The sequence below is a fragment of the Pelophylax lessonae genome, assembly GCF_965119305.1.
Source record: "Pelophylax lessonae genome assembly, chromosome: 5".
Lineage (NCBI taxonomy): Eukaryota > Metazoa > Chordata > Amphibia > Anura > Ranidae > Pelophylax > Pelophylax lessonae.
This window is the reverse complement of record NC_138772.1, coordinates 152186974-152206052: the sequence shown is the minus strand read 5'-3', so window position 1 is coordinate 152206052 and position 19079 is coordinate 152186974. Positions and strand designations below refer to the sequence as shown.

Sequence of the window (19079 nt, the reverse complement as noted above, 5' to 3'; positions counted from 1 at the left end):
ACCCATTTAAAGTAAACAGACTATACGATATTTTGTTTGTCCTTAAAAATAATTATTTCCCTGTTTACAGATGACACCAAGCTATGTAATGGAATAACGTCCTTACAGGATGTCTCCAACTTACAAGCTGACCTCAATGCAATATTTACTTGGGCAACTATGTGACAGATGAGGTTTAATATTGATAAATGTGAAATTATGTACTTGGGAGCAAAAAACATGCATGCATTAAACGTTCTAAGAAAGGAAGGATCTGGGTGTTCTGGTAAGAACATACACTTAATAATAGCATTCAATGCCAAGCTTTAGTTTCCAAAGCAAGCAAAATATTTTCATGTATTAAAAGAGGTATGGACTCCAGAGCAAGAGACATAATTTTGCCCAAGTACAAATCATTAGTAAACCCCCATAAGGAATATGCAGTTCAGTTTTGGGCACCAGTTTACAAAAATGATGTTGGAGAAGTGCAGAGAAAGACAACCAAACTGATATATCAGCAAAACTAAACTTATTCTTGTTCAAAATGTGTATTAATTCAGTGTAAGAAATGGTTCACAGAGTATAAAAGGTATGGACATAACATCACAGAGTAAAAGACAGTCACATACTGAGACGTTGTCAATATGTCAGATAGCAAGGGAAGACATGCTAACTTGTAAGCAGTTGCAGTCTATTTTCTCCACTGCAGGTGGCCCTCAACCACAGCGGCAATGCAGAGAAAAATTAAGTCAAGAGGAACTTGGTTCCTCTATGGTTTCTTGGGTCGTTGGGGCAGAGATCCGGTTGGATGCTAACAGCCCATGTGACTTTGGTGGCCATCTTGGGTCAGGAAGAGTCTAATTCAGACCTTGGCTCCTGGGTTTGGCATGCATTTAGCATGTGCATAGTGTAGGGACAGTTCACCCTTCTGTCAGGGACAGTAATAGTGGCAGGGAAAGGTTCCAGATGAGAAGGAAAATCTTGCCACTCTTCTTGGAAACTTCCCTGTTTAGGCACAGACCGACCAGGATGCATTCCACCCCCTCAAGACAGACACTGTCAGTTTGGTTGAGATCTGCTCTGCTACAATCTGCTATTCATCCATGAGTGTTCCTGGTTGGGCTGCCTTCCCGCCGGGCTTTTTGTGAACTGGTATACTCTCACTACAATACAAGTTCTTTGTAATCATTGCATCCGTATTGTGTATGTGTTTTACTGCAACTGCACCCCGCTGCACTCACCCACAAGCTTACACACAAAACCATGATCCAAAGTCAAAACAGCTGCATAGAGTTATTGAATGACAGCATACAGTACATCAAACAGTAGTACCTACTAGGCCATAAGTTTCAAAGCTGACAAGATAAGAGTGTCCGAGGGACTACATTTTAAAATGGGAAGGGTCGAGAAGAAAGGAGGAGGGAAGGGGTGGGTGAAGGTATGGGAAGTCCCATGGTTCCAGTAAGGATCCACTAAATGTTTTCTATATTGAGAAGAGGCGATAAAAGGGGGATATGGTCACTATTGGCTCGTTTCCACTGAGCGTTATGGTTCGGTTAGGTACGGTACGCAATTTTTGCCGTTTCCATTGTGAATGGTACCCTAATTCCGAACCGTACCGTACCACTTTTTTGGGACCCTTTCGTTGGGGTACCAAGCACATCAGTACCGTACTAACAGGGTGGAGCTACACTCTGTAGAACTTTGATTGGTTGACAGAGAATCGTCCATCACAGCTTTCCGGCTACACCACGCCTATCATGAAAGGGTACTATTGGCAGTGGAAACTCAAGGTGTACCGTTTTGAACCGTACCGTACCGAACCGAACCGTACCGTACCACTCAGTGGAAACGAGGCATTAGTATAAATATATAAGTGGTCCATATAGTGAACTTGGTGTAGAGTTATTCACTTTTAGGTCATTACAGTAGACAATTGGAAACCCTTTAAGGCCTGGTTCACATGCTGCAGTTTGAAATGCATGAGGGTGCCATTAGGAATGACTGGCAGCCCCACACATTTTTAAACAGCAGTGTGTTTTGACTGTGGTGGCAGGAATCGCTGCAATTTCTGCACTTGTAACCACCCACATTTGTGAGAACCAGGCCTCAGTCTGCAGTTACATACTAAATGTAGCTAAGCTGTTGCTACTGCTAAAAACTCTATAGGTCTGGTACATGTAGACTTTTTGTCTTGTAAAAAAAAAAAAAAAAAGTACAACCTTTGCATTTATAAACAAAGTAAAATGTTGTGGAATGCAAACAGATAATTGCTGCTTAGTTTCTGTTACTTTTTAAATATCTATTTTTATATGGCGCATAAATTCACCATAAATAATAGAATAAGATTTCACTTTTTCATGTAAGCAAACAGCAATTCAAAAATCCTACTTCAATAAATAGACCATTTAAAGGAGTGCCCAATACAAAATTATAAAAAAGTAAGATTAGTCTTTTGTCTTTTAATTTATTCTCTAATGTACGACACAGTCAGTTACGGTCCTAGTATTCAGTTGATAATGGCCCCGGCAGGGCAGTCTTCCATTGTGCAATAAAACTTACTGACACAGTGATTACTCTCTGACTTCCTGGGTTCCTCCTTCTAATGCCTAGTGCGCAGGATGAGAAAATCGGACGGAAAATACCGCTTTTGGAGCAATCATCCAATAATTGAATCGTTAGTACACAGCTTGCGAGACGATAATGAAAGTTCATCCGAAATTGTCTGAAGAGACAAGCACAAAAATGTTTCTCATGCGATAACAGAATCCATGGTTTTCATTTATTCTGTACAATATTACATAGTTACATAGTTAGTCTGGCTGAAAAAAAGACACAAGTCATTCTAGCTCAACCAGTTTTACAAATGATGTTGTGTGCTTTGGATCATGAGCTGTTCCAAGCCTTCTCCACACTTTTTTCTTCCCGTCATTCTGGTACAGATTAATCCTAGTTTCATTGTCCAAAGAATGCTTTTCCAGAACTGGTCTGGCTTTTTTAGATGTTTTTTGGCAAAGTCTAATCTGGCTTTTCTATTCTTTGGGCTTATGAATGGTTTGCACCTTTTGCAGTCTTCTCTTGATTGTAGACTTTGACAATGTTACGCCCACCTCCTGGAGAGTGTCCTTCACTTGTCTGGATGTTGTGAATGGGTTTTTCTTTACCACTGTTGTCTTCTGTGGATGTCCAGGCTTTTTTATGTTACTGAGCTCACCAGTGTGTTCTTCTTTCCTCAGAATGTACCAAACTGTTGATTCGGCCACTCCTAATGTTGCTGCTATCTCTCTGATAAATTTGTTTCATTTTTGAAGTCTTACAATGGCCTGTTTCACTTGCATGGACAGCTCCTTTGTAGACATGATATAGATTCACAGCAATAGATTCCAAATGCAAATACCACACTTAGAATCAACTCCAGAACTTTTACCTGCTTAATTGATGAAGAAATATCAAAGGAGTAGCCCACACCTGGCCATGAAACAGCTTTTGATTCAACTGTCCAATTACTTTTGGTCCCTTAAAAAAGGGGGAATGGCTATTCTTAAGAGCTGTATTTCCTAAACCCTTTTTCCGATTTGGATATATATACCCCAAAATTAAACCTGAGAGTGTGCACTTTCAGCCCATATCCCTTATAGAACTATAACTTAAATATGTTTTGTTCAGTTTTGAAAAAAAACTAAAATTGTGCCTGTGCCCAAATATATATATGGACCTAACTGTATATATAATCCTATATATACAATCCTATACCCAGAGTTGATCCAGAGGAAGGCAAAAAAAACCCCAATAAAGCATGGTCCAATTTGCTCCAGCAGAGGAAACAATTCCTTCCTGATCCCTCAAGAGCCAATCGGATATTCTCTGGATCAACTTTACCTATAAATATTAGTATCCAGTTATATCTAGGAAACAATCCAGGCCTTTCTTAAAACAATCTACTGAGCTGGCCAGAACCTGCTTTTGGGGGAGTCTATTCCACATCTTCACAGCTCTTACTGGGATATTCATCCATAAAAAATCGAGTGAACAAGACCATGCATGCTCCGAAACAAAAGAATACAATACCATACAATACAATATATTACATGATCGCAGGAAGTTGTAATCTGTCTTACGGGAATTTTCAGAACTTTACTAACCTATTCGTTTTCGATATAAGGCTAGCATCCAAAAAAAGTCGGACAATCGTTCGTCCAATATTCTAAACGTGTGTACCAGGCATAGGACTTTTTGCTCTGGAATTGGTTTAATCATAGAGTACTCTGATTAAGAAAATTTGATAGTGAAACCAATAAATACGACTTAGTAGATGCCAGTGGTGGAGTCTCTGCTGCTCCTGGGTAGTAATCTTTTTCTAAAATTAGTTGTACTTAGTACTTATTTGCTCTCTCAAATCAGAGATAGATACTTCCATAGAAAAAAAAAAATACAGTATTCCATTTGTATTAATCAAAGAAATTAGGAATAGTTCTAACTCTGCAATAGCTGAAAAGTCACATGGATGACAATGAGTAGCCAAATGCTGGAAGTTGGAGATTAAATATTAAAATACTTATGGGAATATATAGGTGGACTACAGTGAGTATATATCGGCAGCCTTGGAAGAGGCTGTCAAAGGGTAGCCTGCTTAAGGTTGCGCACAACGCATTCTTAGAAGTCTCCCATATGCTTTTTATAGGGTTAACTAAACTCTACTAATAGAGTAACGTTTCCACTATGTGCATGTGTACTTGGCTGTTTAGATAAGTGCACTGCAAAAAATTTGAATAAGGCCTATAGAAGTGCTGTGTGCTGTTCTCAGCAAAACATCCAACAGTCAAGAACATGTGGATCATTTCTATCAGCAGCGAGAAGAAGGCTGCTTCAGTTGTGTTAAGTGCATACTAATGCAGGCAAGACTTCAACAACATCTAAAGCTTGCTACATATTATACAATGTTCTAGTACAGGCCCTTGCACTACATAGCTGAAGGTAAATATAAAAAAATTGTATAATGTGTAGCCAACTTTATCTGTCTATCCAGTCTTTAATACATGATCATGACTATATGTAAAGAAGCTAGACAGTTTTTCAATTATAAAAATGTACTACACTCTGTTCATTACTGACTAAAGTGACTGTGACATTATACTTGTCTTGATGTAACATTCCTTTATTATATATTTTGGTCTTTCTGTGGGCTGAAATAAAATTTTGCCTGGCTACATTCAATGTGGGCTGTGGTAGCAAAGCAAAATACTGACTGCCAAAGTAGTAAAATACTTTGAATTCGCCAGGCGATGGGAAGCTAGATGATCCGTGGAAAGAAAAAATGTACTTGGCTGAGGTGAATGTTTGCAACGTTTGTGTTTATATGTATGAATCAGGGGACTTTTATTGACATTGGGAAGTGTGAAAAAGAATTAACGTGCATGTATTCCTTAAAGTGGTTTTGGACGACAGCAAGCGTTTGGCAAAAAGAAAACTCATAGAAGAAAACAGAGAAAAGAGACGCAAAGACGAACTACAGAAGACACTGGTACAGAAACCAGAACCGACATCAGAGGAGTGGGAGCTAATACAGGTTGTCACTGAAGCTCATGTGGCCACCAATGCACAGGGAAGTCACTGGAAACAGAAACGAAAATTTTTGGTAAGAAAAGGCTGAATAACACATTAGTATTTAGTTGGAACTTTAGGTTTATGTGACTGCATGTGCTTTGAAGGAGGACCCATCAGTGTTGCTGAAATTCCTAAAAATTGATTCTAAATTTTGCCATGCAGACTGCTTAGGCAGAATTTGCTTGAAAAAATACTCTTAAAAATGTAAAGGCTAATGCTTACCTTACCCTAAAGTTAGCTTTAAAGTAATTGTAAAGGGTATTTTGTTTTGGTTTTAAAATAAACATGTTATATTTACCTGCTCTGTGCAATGGTTTTTGCACAGAGCAGCCCCAATCCTCCTATTCTATGGTCCCCCACTGGCTCTTCTGGCTCCACCCCCCCCCCCCCCTATCGAGTGCCCCCATAGCAAGCCACTTTCTCCCAGGCCCTGTTCTGAGTTCATAAGATAAAAAGAGCAGGACTTGGCCCTGCCTCTACTCCCTCCCCACTGTCTCTGATTGACAGCAGTGGGAGCCACTGATATATCTGAGCCAATCGGGAGCAAGAGAACTGAGAGAGCCTCAGCTCTAGTGCACATTGCTGGATCGAGATCGGGCTCAGGTATATATTTAGGGGGGGGTTGCGGGGGAAGCTGCATGCAGAAGGTTTTTTTACCTTGCTGAATAGAATGCAGTAAGGTAAAAAAAAAAAAACTTCTGCCTGTACAACCACTTTAATGCTAAACCTAAACTTAATGCTATATCGGAAATCCTAGTCCTACATAACTCTGCATTTAACACTAAACCCTAACTCAAACCCTGACTTCAACTTGATCCCTTAAGCTAACTTTAATCCTCACTCTGATTTACTTTTCTGGCCAAGCCTTTGATCACCATGTAACAACTGAAAACATAATCACATGATTTTGTTGGTAAACAAAGTAATAATTAGCCACTTTGAGCTAGTGATGAATTCATTTATCAATAGAGTCATTCGTCACCATGTTAATGGCACAGAGGACATGGTGATCACATGGCTTTGTTGACAAATAAAACCATGTGAGTAAAAAGTCTTTGCTTATTTACCAACCTGTCACTCCATTTCCTTTTTTGATGTATTCAATGTACAACTAAGCAGCAAAAGTTTGTAATATATTAACGTTTTAAAAGAGCCCCTCTCTAACCCCCCTGGAGCAATTTAAAGCCAATTTTACTCCTAAAAAACATACTTGAGGTAATTGTAGCCGTATTAGTGCACTTGCGACAGAGACAAGTACTGCTTGGATCTTGATGAAGGGGACATACCTCGAAAGCTTGTCCTGAAAAATTGTATGTTAGTGCAAATAAAAAAAGTATCACGGACAGTACTCAATTGTCTCTAAAAAACATACAAAGGGACCTTCATTTCAACTTACTAGGTAACTTGCATTTCACCAAAATGGTGAAATTCACGGGGATATCCTAGTTTTTGGCAAAGCAAAAACTTTGTTGTCCTCATTCTTTGTTCCTAGGAACACCACAAAAACTATATTTCAGACACTTCAATTAATGAACCAAAAAGCTGAAGAAGAGTTAGGCATCATAATGGCCCATTATATTCTTCTATCACAAAGATTCTCAACTAAAGGGTATGATGTTAAAGACAGAGCACAGCAAGCACTACACAGAAAGCATAAAAAAGAAAACATGTATAAAGCTTCCTAAATCCTGACTGCAACTCCTCTTATAAAAACTCTGAACAAGTAACAACACCCTTTAAGTATTTAATAAAAGCTCTCATACCCACTAGATAGTAAATGCACTGATGTGGTTTGACAGGCAGCTGGCACTGTAATTTCATTTTTAAGCGATGAAATTCTTCTTGGCACAAAAGCCCTAAAAATTATGCTCATTCAGGTGTTATTTGTGTTATCTTCTAATACTACACCACCAACGTTTTCTCTCCAGTGTCAGCAGAAGAGAATGCATTAACAAATATCATTCAGAAGAAACACATTCAAAGGAAGAGATGGCCATAAGGCTCAGCAGCTTAGAAAGAACTTGCCAAGCCCCAGTGGTTCCCACTATCCAAAAAGTCTTTATTTTATTTAGGACAAACAGCAACTTTCACTCGGACATGAAGCTAGAAAATAATAACTTGTACAAAAAAGAAAGAAAAAGTAGCAATAAGCCAGACATATAGTACAAAGTTTACCTATTCACTCCCCAAAGAAAGCTCAGTTTAGTAATTTTCATTAAATGTTATTAAATCTTAATCGAACATTGTTTTCTGCAGTGTTCTCATTTACATTCTGCCTATTAGCACATATGCAAGGTATGCTACATTTAATGCATGCCCCCAGTGATATCAAAGCATAAAATAGTGCATGCCCCCTGTGATAACTGAGTCAGTTTCTACCATAAGTCTTAAAAATGGTTTCCTAAAAATACATATACAGTACAATGCATGATTTTTGTTGTTTCACAGGTGCACTCAATTTTAAGGCTTGACAGAAATCTAGTTACTCAACGCAACCTCATCTTATATATCATACTGTATATACAAAAATGTGGATAATATATTGTGTTTGTGTTCACTAAAATGAACTTTTTTTACTGACAATATGGGTTTGATGAATATGTCCTAATATCATGTGACATAAAAATTTTCTACTAACGCCATTTTATTTGCCAGGGTCTTTGCTTTCTGAAAATATATAATGATAAGGGTTTTAACCAATCTTCAGAACTAAAATGTGCATTATGATGTGTGAAAAAAATGAAAAAAAATGTCTCTGGTAGACAAATGGTTAAAGGGTATCTAAACCCAAGAATGTAAGTGTGTCAGTATTACACTTCCTGACCTAGGGTGACTATTACTGTACTGTATCCAGGGAAGTGCTGCGTTGTCAACCTAGGACAGGGAGTGTGTTTGGACTACAGGACACCCCCCCAGTCTCCATAATCTTTGTTTTTCCTTCATAGCTCACAAGGTACCCTGTGCAACAATAATAGAGCTACTTGAGAAAACACAAAGTGGGCAGGATCTTACAAGCTCACTGGATTTCCTGCAGGATCAAAGAGTCATTTGAAAATGTAGAACACATATACCAAAATGCTTTAATTGGTATTTTAAACAGAGAAAAAGCAAATAAGAAAAGTTTACTTACACTTTACTTTTAATAGGAACCCATAACGTGATTAAATTATTATTATCATACAGGATTTATATAGCGCCAACAGTTTGCGCAGCGCTTAACAAAATGAAGGCAGACATTACAGTTACACTACAATTTGGAACAAAAGAAATCAGAAGGCCCTGCTCGTTAGAGCTTACAATCTAAAAGGGAGGGTCAATTGATACAAAAGGTAATAGCTGTGGGGGATGAGCTGATGGAGCAAGTGAAACAGTGTTATTAGTTAGTAGCCGGGTAGGCTTCTTTAAAGAGAAGGGTTTTCAGGGATCGTCTAAAGATGGATAGATTAGGGGACAGTCGGACAGATTGGGGTAGAGATTCCAAAGGATGGGAGAAGCTCTGGAGAAATCCTGGAGGTGAGCATGGGAAGAGGTGACAAGGGAGCTAGAGAGCAGGAGGTCCTGGGAGGACCGAAGAAAGCGGCTTGGTTGATATTTTGAGATCAGGTTAGTGATGTAGCTGGGGGCAGAGTTGTGGATGGCTTTGTAAACTATTGTTAGCACTTTGAATTTTATTCGTTGGGTGAGTGGAAGCCAGTGAAGGGATTGGCAGAGAGGGGTGGAGGACACTGAACAATTGGTAAGGTGGGTAAGTCTTGCAGCAGCATTCATTTATGGATTAAATGTTGTTTTGGATATTTGTGTAGGTTTCAGCTTTAGGTAAAATATGAAAAAATTTACATATGTGATGTTTTGCTTGACCCTAGCCAGAAGATATCGGGCAGGCTCCTATAGTTAATGCACCGGAGGGTGGAAAAGTGGACTTAGAAGCCTTCAGCCAGTTTACAAAAATAATCACCCCAGCAATTACACGAGTGGTTGATTTTGCCAAAAAATTACCTATGTTTTGTGAGGTAAGTAAATGCTCTGTACAGTGGTTCTGCAGCCATTCTGTAGTATCACACAAATATTTCAGCAGAATTAAAAGTAAATATATTGTGAAATATGTTGCAGGTATTAATAACACACACTGAAGAAAGAATTCTGCAAGTGCATATTTATTAATGCTCTGCTGAGTTCTCTAAGGCTGTCCTGGCCAGTATGTATGCCTTTGAATATAGCTGCAATTTTTCTGGTTGAGAAAATATATGTCTATTGAATTATAATAACAATAATAAAGCCATTTAAGCTTTAATAAGATTATGTCCTGACCTGCCAAATTCCTCCCCCATGTTTAATAAAAACCAGTTTGCTGAACCCCATGTCTTTAAAGCATTATCAGCCAAGACATTGAAGCAACCAGAGGATAAATAAGTAACTAAAGTACTAAGGTAAGGTGATAACTGAAAAGTGACAATAAATTACTATAATTGTAAACATGTCAAAAGTTAAAGTGCCAATACAAAAAAAAAACTCAGTGAACAAATATATTAATAAAAAAATGCAAAAAAAAAAAAAATCCAATATTATAGAATGTGAATAGCAAAACTTCTTATAAATTGTGCAATACAGAAAGTCTCTATTTTATAAAGTGCTTCACAGAGATAACACCATGATGTTTCAACAATTTCCAACTTGTGCTCCTTTCACCAGGTGAAGTGCAAGCTCACCTTCATTAAAGACCCCAAAGGGATCAATAAAGCATAAAGGCAGATAAGTCTGTTGGACCAAACTCTGATGTTCAGGTTCCTTTAAGACCGATACGTTAGTTTACCAAAAACAGTTTTAAAAATCACAATAGTTTTATGTTGCCCTTTTTTTCTTTATAATACAAATATTACAAAAAAAAAAAAGTTTTTTTTACTCAGATAGGTACATTTTTTTTTCGTAGTGCTTGTTACCTTATGATCAGCCCAACTTTTTTTGCTCATAAGCTATCCTTATTGTTAGTGTATATTATGTGTGGGCCAAGACAATTCCTCTTCTTCCAATGTGGCCCAGCTTTTTTTGGAGCTGGATTGCATAGGAGTAGGAGGGTCCATGTCACTTGGAGAGATATAGTCCGGAACAGCATTCATCTGCCATGCCAAGGGGATTTTGCAGCTATGGACACTACCAATTATGGACTACCTTTACAGGTACGCCTGGGCAGCCACAGCATAGTTAGTCAAGAAAACTGTGTTGCACTTTACATTGCAAGCCTGGTCAGAAGTAATTTAAAGGGGTGCATTATGGTACATGGCTTATTTGAGGAATAGGACCTGTAAGCACACACGGAGTATGAAGTCAAGGCCGCTACGAAAGGTTAACATTGGAGCAGGAGTGCAGTTGCCGCAGGTAACAAAGAACTGGTGTGAAGTGAATAGCAGTCAGTCATGAAGCATAGTACCTGGCGTAGGTGACAGGTCCTCTGGTAGCGAGGGGGTTCTGGCTTCCTTTCCTGGAAGTTGGTTTACCCGAAAGTTTCTGGTACCAAACCTGTGGTACAAAGACACCATATACTTAAACACATGATACAGGAGAAAGAAGGATTAAATTATGTGCACGCGTGAGGTCCGCACTAGTGAACGGCAGGACAACATTCTGGCATTGGGAGTTAGGGGGCAGAGTTAGGCTGGACTGGTGGGGAGGGCATATGCTCAGCGGTGTCCCTCCTAAATGCAATGTAAATTAAGCAAGGTTTGAAGTGACACCTACAGGACAAGACACTTACAAAGGAACTGTTACTCAAATGCACACGGTGTACTGCTCATCTCGAAGCCGGGTTACTGCCATAATGTTGACTTACACATGAATGTGGCCTGATCCTGACACTGATAAGCACATACACAAGAGAAGAGGTAACCCCGTACGTGTGCCATAGGTGTGTGCAGCCTATTGCATTAGGGTATGCAACCCAAAGCTCGAGCACCCATGCCTTTCTCTGCAGCCTCGGCTACACAGGGCAGTGAATGAATGGGAAGTGCTCTGTGCTGAGTGGCTTCCAGTCCATTCACAATTTGAAGCATGAATAAACACAGTAAGTGAGTGTGTTCACTGTGTTCATTTAGAAAAGGAAGGGGCTGGCACATGACATATTCACTTGCCCCTTCCCCTGCTCTCCATCCTGAAATATTCCCTGCAGCAGCTGGGAAGAGAGGAGAGAAGCCAGCAGCACTGCGGGGCAGGTGTGGGCAAGACATGGGGAAGCCTGGCAGTATGGTTAATCTGTACGGCACACAGTGTTTAAGGTGTGCCCAGGCACACCCCCTGAACATGCCTATGACGTGTGCACAGGTGAAGAGGCCCTATTCAAAAGCTTCTTTCTTTCATTTTTAAAGCTTACCTGAACAGGCTGAAGATAAAAGCCGGTTGCCATGCACAGCTGCTCCAGATTCTGTATGCTCCAGTTTTGATAAATTCTCCCCAATGTATCTTTCTCCCCATTCAGGAGAAAGAGAGTGCACAGGGGCAGGGTTTACAGAATGATCATTGTGACAGCCAATCACAGGCTAGCAAAGCGATCATGAGGAGCACATATATGCAGTGCCTTAGAAGAAGGCCCACCTCTACAACGGCATTGTCTACCAGTTCAGGCCCATCCTAGTGCTGATCATGTGACCCACATAAATCGTTTCTGATTCTGAAGGGAGAGTGGAGCAGCAGTTCCTTTAAGACTGATATGCATTTTTGTGCCTCTCTTTTCATCTGTGCATGCTGCATAGCAGAAGGATCAGGACTGAGGGAATCCTTTGTACAACATAGATCCAATTTAAGTATAAATGTTGCAGTATGTAAACAGTCCATTGTGAACTGTGGGTAACTGTTGATCATGATCAGAATATCTCTCCTTGAAATCAATGGGGTTGATATACTGAAGTAAAGAATGCTTACTTAATACTTTTTACGTTCACTTATAAAAGAATGAAATGAACCTGTTTTGTGCAGAGAAAGTTCATTTCAGCAGGAATTCTCCTTGCCCATGACTGGATAACTGCAGTGATCAGCACTGTACTGTATTCAGCATTATGGATATTACACTTTGCACAACAAAAAAGGTTATTAATTCTATCTAAAAAGGTACTTCTACTTATCAAATATGGTCAGCTAAAATGTGTAAAAAGGTGTCCTTTTTTTCATTCATCAATTTATAAAGGTTTACTGAATAATAATAAATGTGTGATAAAAAAACACCAACTTGTCCTCATAGAACAAAATAAGGCATCAGTAGCGCAAACAAGACATGGTCACAAATAGCACATTAAAATTCAAATGCATCCACAAAGCATAATTATGAAAAAAATGACAAAGTCCATCACATATTAATGCCTTGAAAAAACAGTCTGTAAGATGAGTGAATACAAATATAGTAGGTGTAATGCACTCCAAAGGCAGAGGTAAAGGTATCCCAGTGTATAGTTGAAGAAACACCTCACAATCCCCCACCAGTGTTCAGGTCACTCCAAGTGAAATGCCAACTCACCAGAAATCAATGCCTACCCACTGTCATAGATAAGGCAAATAGACGTGTTGACATCCCCTAGAAAATCCACTGGATCTGCTGCCACTGTAAAACACGGATAGAGCACTCCTGGTTCTGATACTGTCCCAGAAGAGTCAGAGAAGTCCACAGCTTTACAAATCCACTGCTGTTGATTCTCAATATGGCAGACAATGTCTTATCATCATATTTTAAAGGTCCAAAGGACAAGAGGCTCCCACCTCTCCATGCAATCCCTTTACAGCGGACATAATCAGTGATTTGTACTGAGCTGCAGTCAGCTTGACACTTTCACGCTGAAATACTCTGCAGACCAAACACATGGGACAGTATCAGAATCAGGATTGCTCTATCCATGTTTTACAGTGGAGGAGGAAGTGGCAGCAGATCCAGGGGATTTTCTAGGTGATTTAAACACGCGTACTTGCCATATCCATGTGAATGGGAGCAAGTGGCAGCAGATCCAGTGGATTTCCTAGGGGATGTCAACACGTGTATGTGCCTTATCCATGAGAGTGGGTAGGCATTGATTTCTGGTGAGTTGCCATTTAACTTTGAGCGACCTGCACACTGGTGGAGGATTGTGAGGTGTTTTTTCAACTATACACTGGGATACCTTTACCTCTGCCTTTGGAGTGCATTACATCTACTATATTTGTATTCACTCATCTTACAGATTGTTTTTTCAAGGCATTAATATGTGATGGACTTTGTCATTTTTTCATAATGATGCTTTGTGGATGCATTTGAATTTTAATGTGCCATTTGTGACCATGTCTTGTTTGCGCTACTGATGCCTAATTTTGTTCTGAGGACAAGGTGGTGTTTTTTTTATCATTATTGCTTCTGTTTTAAGTAGCAGCAGCTAGTATATGTATTTTATACAGTAAATTTGGGTTTATCCTAAATTGAAGGTCATTACACTTCTGAGCGCAGGGGACCATTACAATTTTTAGTAGCTGCATTGTGTGGTACATTATTTTTAATAATAAATGTGTGCTTTTTTGTAGCTGCCATGTGAAGATCAGATCATCCTTCTCAAAGGCTGTTGCATGGAGATCATGTCCCTCCGAGCTGCAGTGCGCTATGATCCTGAAAGTGAGACCTTAACGCTGAATGGGGAAATGGCGGTGACAAGGGGACAGCTAAAAAATGGAGGACTAGGAGTGGTATCTGATGCCATATTTGATTTGGGCGTATCGCTGTCTTCATTTAACCTTGATGATACCGAAGTCGCCTTGTTGCAGGCTGTGCTACTAATGTCATCAGGTGTGTACATTATCAATAGTTTCCCGAGATATAGATATTGAATGCAATCCTTTACAAGGTAATTGTTCTTTTAGGACACTTTCTTAAAAAAAGTTACAGTATATACTGTTACTAACATTGTTTGAAAAGGGATTTTGTCCCTTCGTGCCTAAGCCTTTTTCTGACACTTGTTGCTTACAAGTTAAAATCAGTATTTTTTGCTTGAAAACTATTTAGAACCCTCAAATATTATATATATATTTTTTAGCAGAGAACCTAGAAAATAAAATGGCGATCATTGCAATATTTTATGTCACACTGTATTTGCACAGCAGTCTTTCAAATACAATTTGTTTGGAAGGAATACACTTTCATGAATTAAAAAAAAAAAAAAACAGTAAAGTTAGTCCAATTTTTTTGTATAATGTTAAAGATGATGTTACCCCGAGTAAATAGATACCCAATATGTCATGCTTTTAAAATTGCGCACACTCGTGGAATGTAGACAAACTACGGTATTAAAAACAATCTCCATAGACAATGCTTTAAAAATTTCTACAGGTTACCTACATACCTGTTTAGAGTTACAGAGGAGGTCTTGCACTAGAATGTGCTCGCTCTAACAATTGCGGCGATACCTCACATGTGTGGTTTGAAGACTGTCTACATTTGTGGGAGCAACTTACGTATGCGTTCGCTTCTGCACGCGAGCACGGAGGGATGGGGCGTTTTAAAAAATGTTTTTCTTATTTATTTATTTTTTTATTTTTACACTGTCCCTTTACATTTTTTATTGACAGCTACTCTTTATGGAGGGATATGGAGGGATATATTTATAAGAGCCCAAATCCCTCCTTTGCGCTTAAAAGCATTCAAAACGCCAAGTTTATCTGTTTTGAATACTGTCATTTTTTTAAATCTGGCGCCTTTAAAGTCTTCCTTTAGTAAACCAAAACTGATGTTATGACATCACTTCTGGGTTATTAGATCTGAGGCCGGATCAAAGCCGATTCTGGCTTTTTTCAGGTCTCCAGCCAGCCGGTGAACGTGCCGGCTGGTCATTCGGACCTCCTGGTGGGATGGGAACGTCTGGGAGAGCCGAAGAAAGCGGCAGGAGGGGGGTGTCCCCTTCTGCTACTTGTAATAACAGCCGAGCGGCTGATTAGCCACATTGGTTGTTAGTACAAGAGAGCCAACCGTCCGCTCTAACAGGCATCACCCCTGCACAACCCCTTGAAGCCGAAGGCCGCATATTTGCATTACGTCAGCGTCAAGGGGTTTAAGACACTACCAAAACTGCTGAGGTCAGGCAATCCTGTACCAACATTCCTTATACTACTACAAATGATGCAAACGTGTTCCCAAAACTGCTGGAACAAGATAATCCTGCACCAATATCCCTTATACTACCACAAGTGATACAACAATGTTACCAAAACTGCTGGGACCAGACATGAATAAAACAAAATAAAATAAAATAAAATAAAATAGTGGCAACAGAAATAAAGGAAAAGGAAAAGTTTGCCACGTCTTCGGGGATGTTTTTTCATTATAATAAGTAAATGTAAGTATATTATAGTTGTGTTTAGCTATTTGAATGCTTTATGATTAATTACATATAAGTGTGAACACATCAAGGTTTTTGACAATGGATGTCCCTACTTTTATGATTTTTTATAGATAAACATTTTAAAGAGCATCTTGAAATGTTGGCATACTGAAAACTGCATGCCCCAAGGTTTAAAAATAATCTGCAAGGGTAATATATTAGGTAAACTTTTTTTGTGATTGCAACCCAAATTCGTTTTACCCCTTAAGAAGACTTGGTTTACCAGATGCCCTTGTAATCCACTCTACTGGTGTACCAGGTGCGATATCGATAGGAAATTTAGAAGCATTATGTTGAGCAACTAAATCTAAAGCTGTTTTTACAAAACCTGTTCTCTTTTTTTATTACTAGATCGGCCTGGTCTCTCCAGTGTGGAAAGAATAGAGAAGTGCCAAGAAGGTTTCCTCTTGGCTTTTGAACACTACATTAATTACAGGAAACACAACGTTGCACACTTTTGGCCAAAACTGCTGATGAAAGTCACCGACCTCCGCATGATTGGAGCCTGCCATGCCAGCAGGTTCTTGCACATGAAAGTGGAGTGCCCCACTGAACTGTTCCCCCCACTTTTCTTGGAAGTGTTTGAGGATTAGAAGAGACTGTGCTTCAGGATTCTTGGCACTACTGGGGTCACCCCTTCCATTCCATTGCCTCCGTCACTTTTTTTTGTTATCGTCTGTTCTGAATAGACATGGATGAAAATGTTCCTCTGATGCGGGTACTCGTGACTATCGTGTTTTTGTTATTCTGTCCTTTTGATGTGAAGTTTATCCGTGGAAGTTTAACCTCTTTTTTGCTGAAGTGGCCATCAAAACGGTCCTTCCAGTTATAAAGTGGTTATTGTATAAAAAAGAAAAAAAAAAGAAAAAATATATATTAACTTGCATTCACCAGCACTACGGATCCTACACAGAAAAGGTATTCTCAGATATTGTGCCTGCGGCTAAAATCCCTACCAACCGTCACCGTTCATTATCACTCAGTGGTGCAGTATAAGCAGTAATAATCACTCACTGCTGAAAATGTTCCTCTTAGAACAAGGCAAATATTTGGTTTTATCACTAGATGATATTTTTTTAATTTATTTTTTTAAAAAAAACAATAAAGCCCCTTATCTGGCACCAGATGCGACCAGGCATGGGGAGAAATTGGTTTGGCAGCATGATTTCAGATTGGTTTATAGTCAGAGATTTTAAGCCTGGTAAAATTCTAAACAATCATACCTTTATACTTAAGAACAGAAAAGGATAATCCTGAAAAGAATGTATTTTTTTACTCTAGCTTCCCTTTTCCAATATGCTTTTTTTTTTTTTATCTGAAAGAAATGAGCTAAGCTGACTGGACGTTTAAGTATGATAGTACATTGCTCACTTGTGTTATATAGTTGGTGTTAATAGGACAACTGTACAGAACTAGCTTCTCGATTCTGCACATTCCCTTCTCAGGTATTTGGAAGTAAACCTCTTGGGATTCCATTATTGTTTCACCATTTTGATAATCCCTGTAATTCTTCATAAATTACTTTGGTATGTGTCATTATCATGTGCCTCAACTCACATGACAATAACACAACATTTTCCAATTTGGTAACGTCACACTGTTGTACTCTCAAGGGCCATAACTTAATGGCATATAAACTCCTGAACTGTGATATATATCTATATTTCATTCTGTTCTACCTCCTTCATTATCCATACTTTGACAGTGCCTAGTAAAGAAGCAGTGATAATAAAGCCAATTATTTAGTCCATTCTACATTGCTTAAGTGCCACATATCCCTCCAGTTAATCAGCATGTTCTCATTGAACATCAGCAAGTGTATTCATATTGACAATTCAGGGTTCCATGCTATGCCAGGTTATTTTTTTGCCAGACATATATTTTTTTAATAGAAAGGCTGGCATATTAACAAATAACATATGCACAATAGTTCCCTAGATATAGAGTACAGAACCAAAACAATGCATTATATATTGTGTCACTGGTACATGTTTTGCAGTAGAGAAGTTGAGAGTTTATATTCATTAAAAATGTAAAATAAAGCTATATTTTATAACAGCAACATACACCATGTCTGGTAGGCACCAGATAGATAGAAGCAGAGTCACGTGCCTTTATTAAATGACCTATTTGTCCCATTACACACGTAAGAAAAGTAATTTTGATATTATAACCGTATTACCATTAATAGCCTTACTGGCTAAACAAAATGCTACATTTGTTTCAATAATAGGCTTTAATCCTTAAATAGATGGTTATATTTAGTCAATATAAATCATGATCCCTTGGCCTTTAAAACACAACAATAAACACTAAAACACATTGACTTCTTACATACACAGAGATTCTTGAACTTTAATGTGTTACCCTATATATGGAGAATGTATGTCACATTGATTTGATAACATGGAGAATGATTCAGAAGATGGATTTTGGTGTAATTCTCTGGCATGGCCTTTCACGTGAATACTGATGACTGAGTTGATGTGTAGTGAAAATGGATGCTTGCCCTGATTTGCAATGCTTCGTAGGTTGCCTGTACTTTTTTGTTGCTGGTCTGTTAACTACTAACAATTAATAAGAGATAGGACCATCAAACTCAAAATTTTATATAGTCTTATTTGAATAATAATATAAAAAAAGGCTATCAGTAGTGTAACTAACATGCATTATGCCCAGATGCTAAAACCATGATGTTATCACAACCACAAGTATGTTGTGGTGCCATCAGCTCACATAGAAAAGCTCCACACATCAGTGCTAATTTCCACACGTGGACACTTCACTGATCTCAGAACCCATGCTGGACCAGCAGAAGTTGCAAAATACCCTTAATTGTGCAAATGCTACGGCAAGCATTTAGGCCCTTGGGCCTATAAGCAGTTACACTTACTGTGATATCTGTATTGCAGTATTTGGAAGTATTGGATTATGCTCCACAGAACAGTGACCTTAATTTCTCCCTTAATAACATGGCCAAAACTGAAAATTATTGTTTCTTAAAGGATAACTCGACTTTTGTAGTAAAAAAATACAGCGAGTAAAAAAACTATATATAAACTATATATATATAACACTACACTCTGTTAGTTTGCAGAGGGTGTGTTCTTTGTTGAGATGTAC

At 38.7% G+C, this 19079-nt stretch overlaps 1 protein-coding gene across 3 annotated transcripts in view; it reads left to right on the top strand.

Annotated features, from left to right (window-relative positions):
- THRB (thyroid hormone receptor beta) overlaps positions 1-18284 on the top strand; it is a gene marked incomplete at its 5' end in the record, with an annotated part of 542677 nt that extends 524393 nt beyond the window's left edge. For all 3 annotated transcript variants that reach the window (XM_082258824.1, XM_082258825.1, XM_082258823.1), the window contains 4 exons: positions 5409-5614; positions 9447-9593; positions 14110-14368; positions 16308-18284. In XM_082258824.1, coding sequence (XP_082114950.1) covers positions 5409-5614; positions 9447-9593; positions 14110-14368; positions 16308-16549 — 854 coding nt within the window. In that variant the 3' untranslated portion in view covers positions 16550-18284. The remainder of the gene's footprint in view (positions 1-5408; positions 5615-9446; positions 9594-14109; positions 14369-16307) is intronic.
- Positions 18285-19079: the final 795 nt, after the last annotated feature.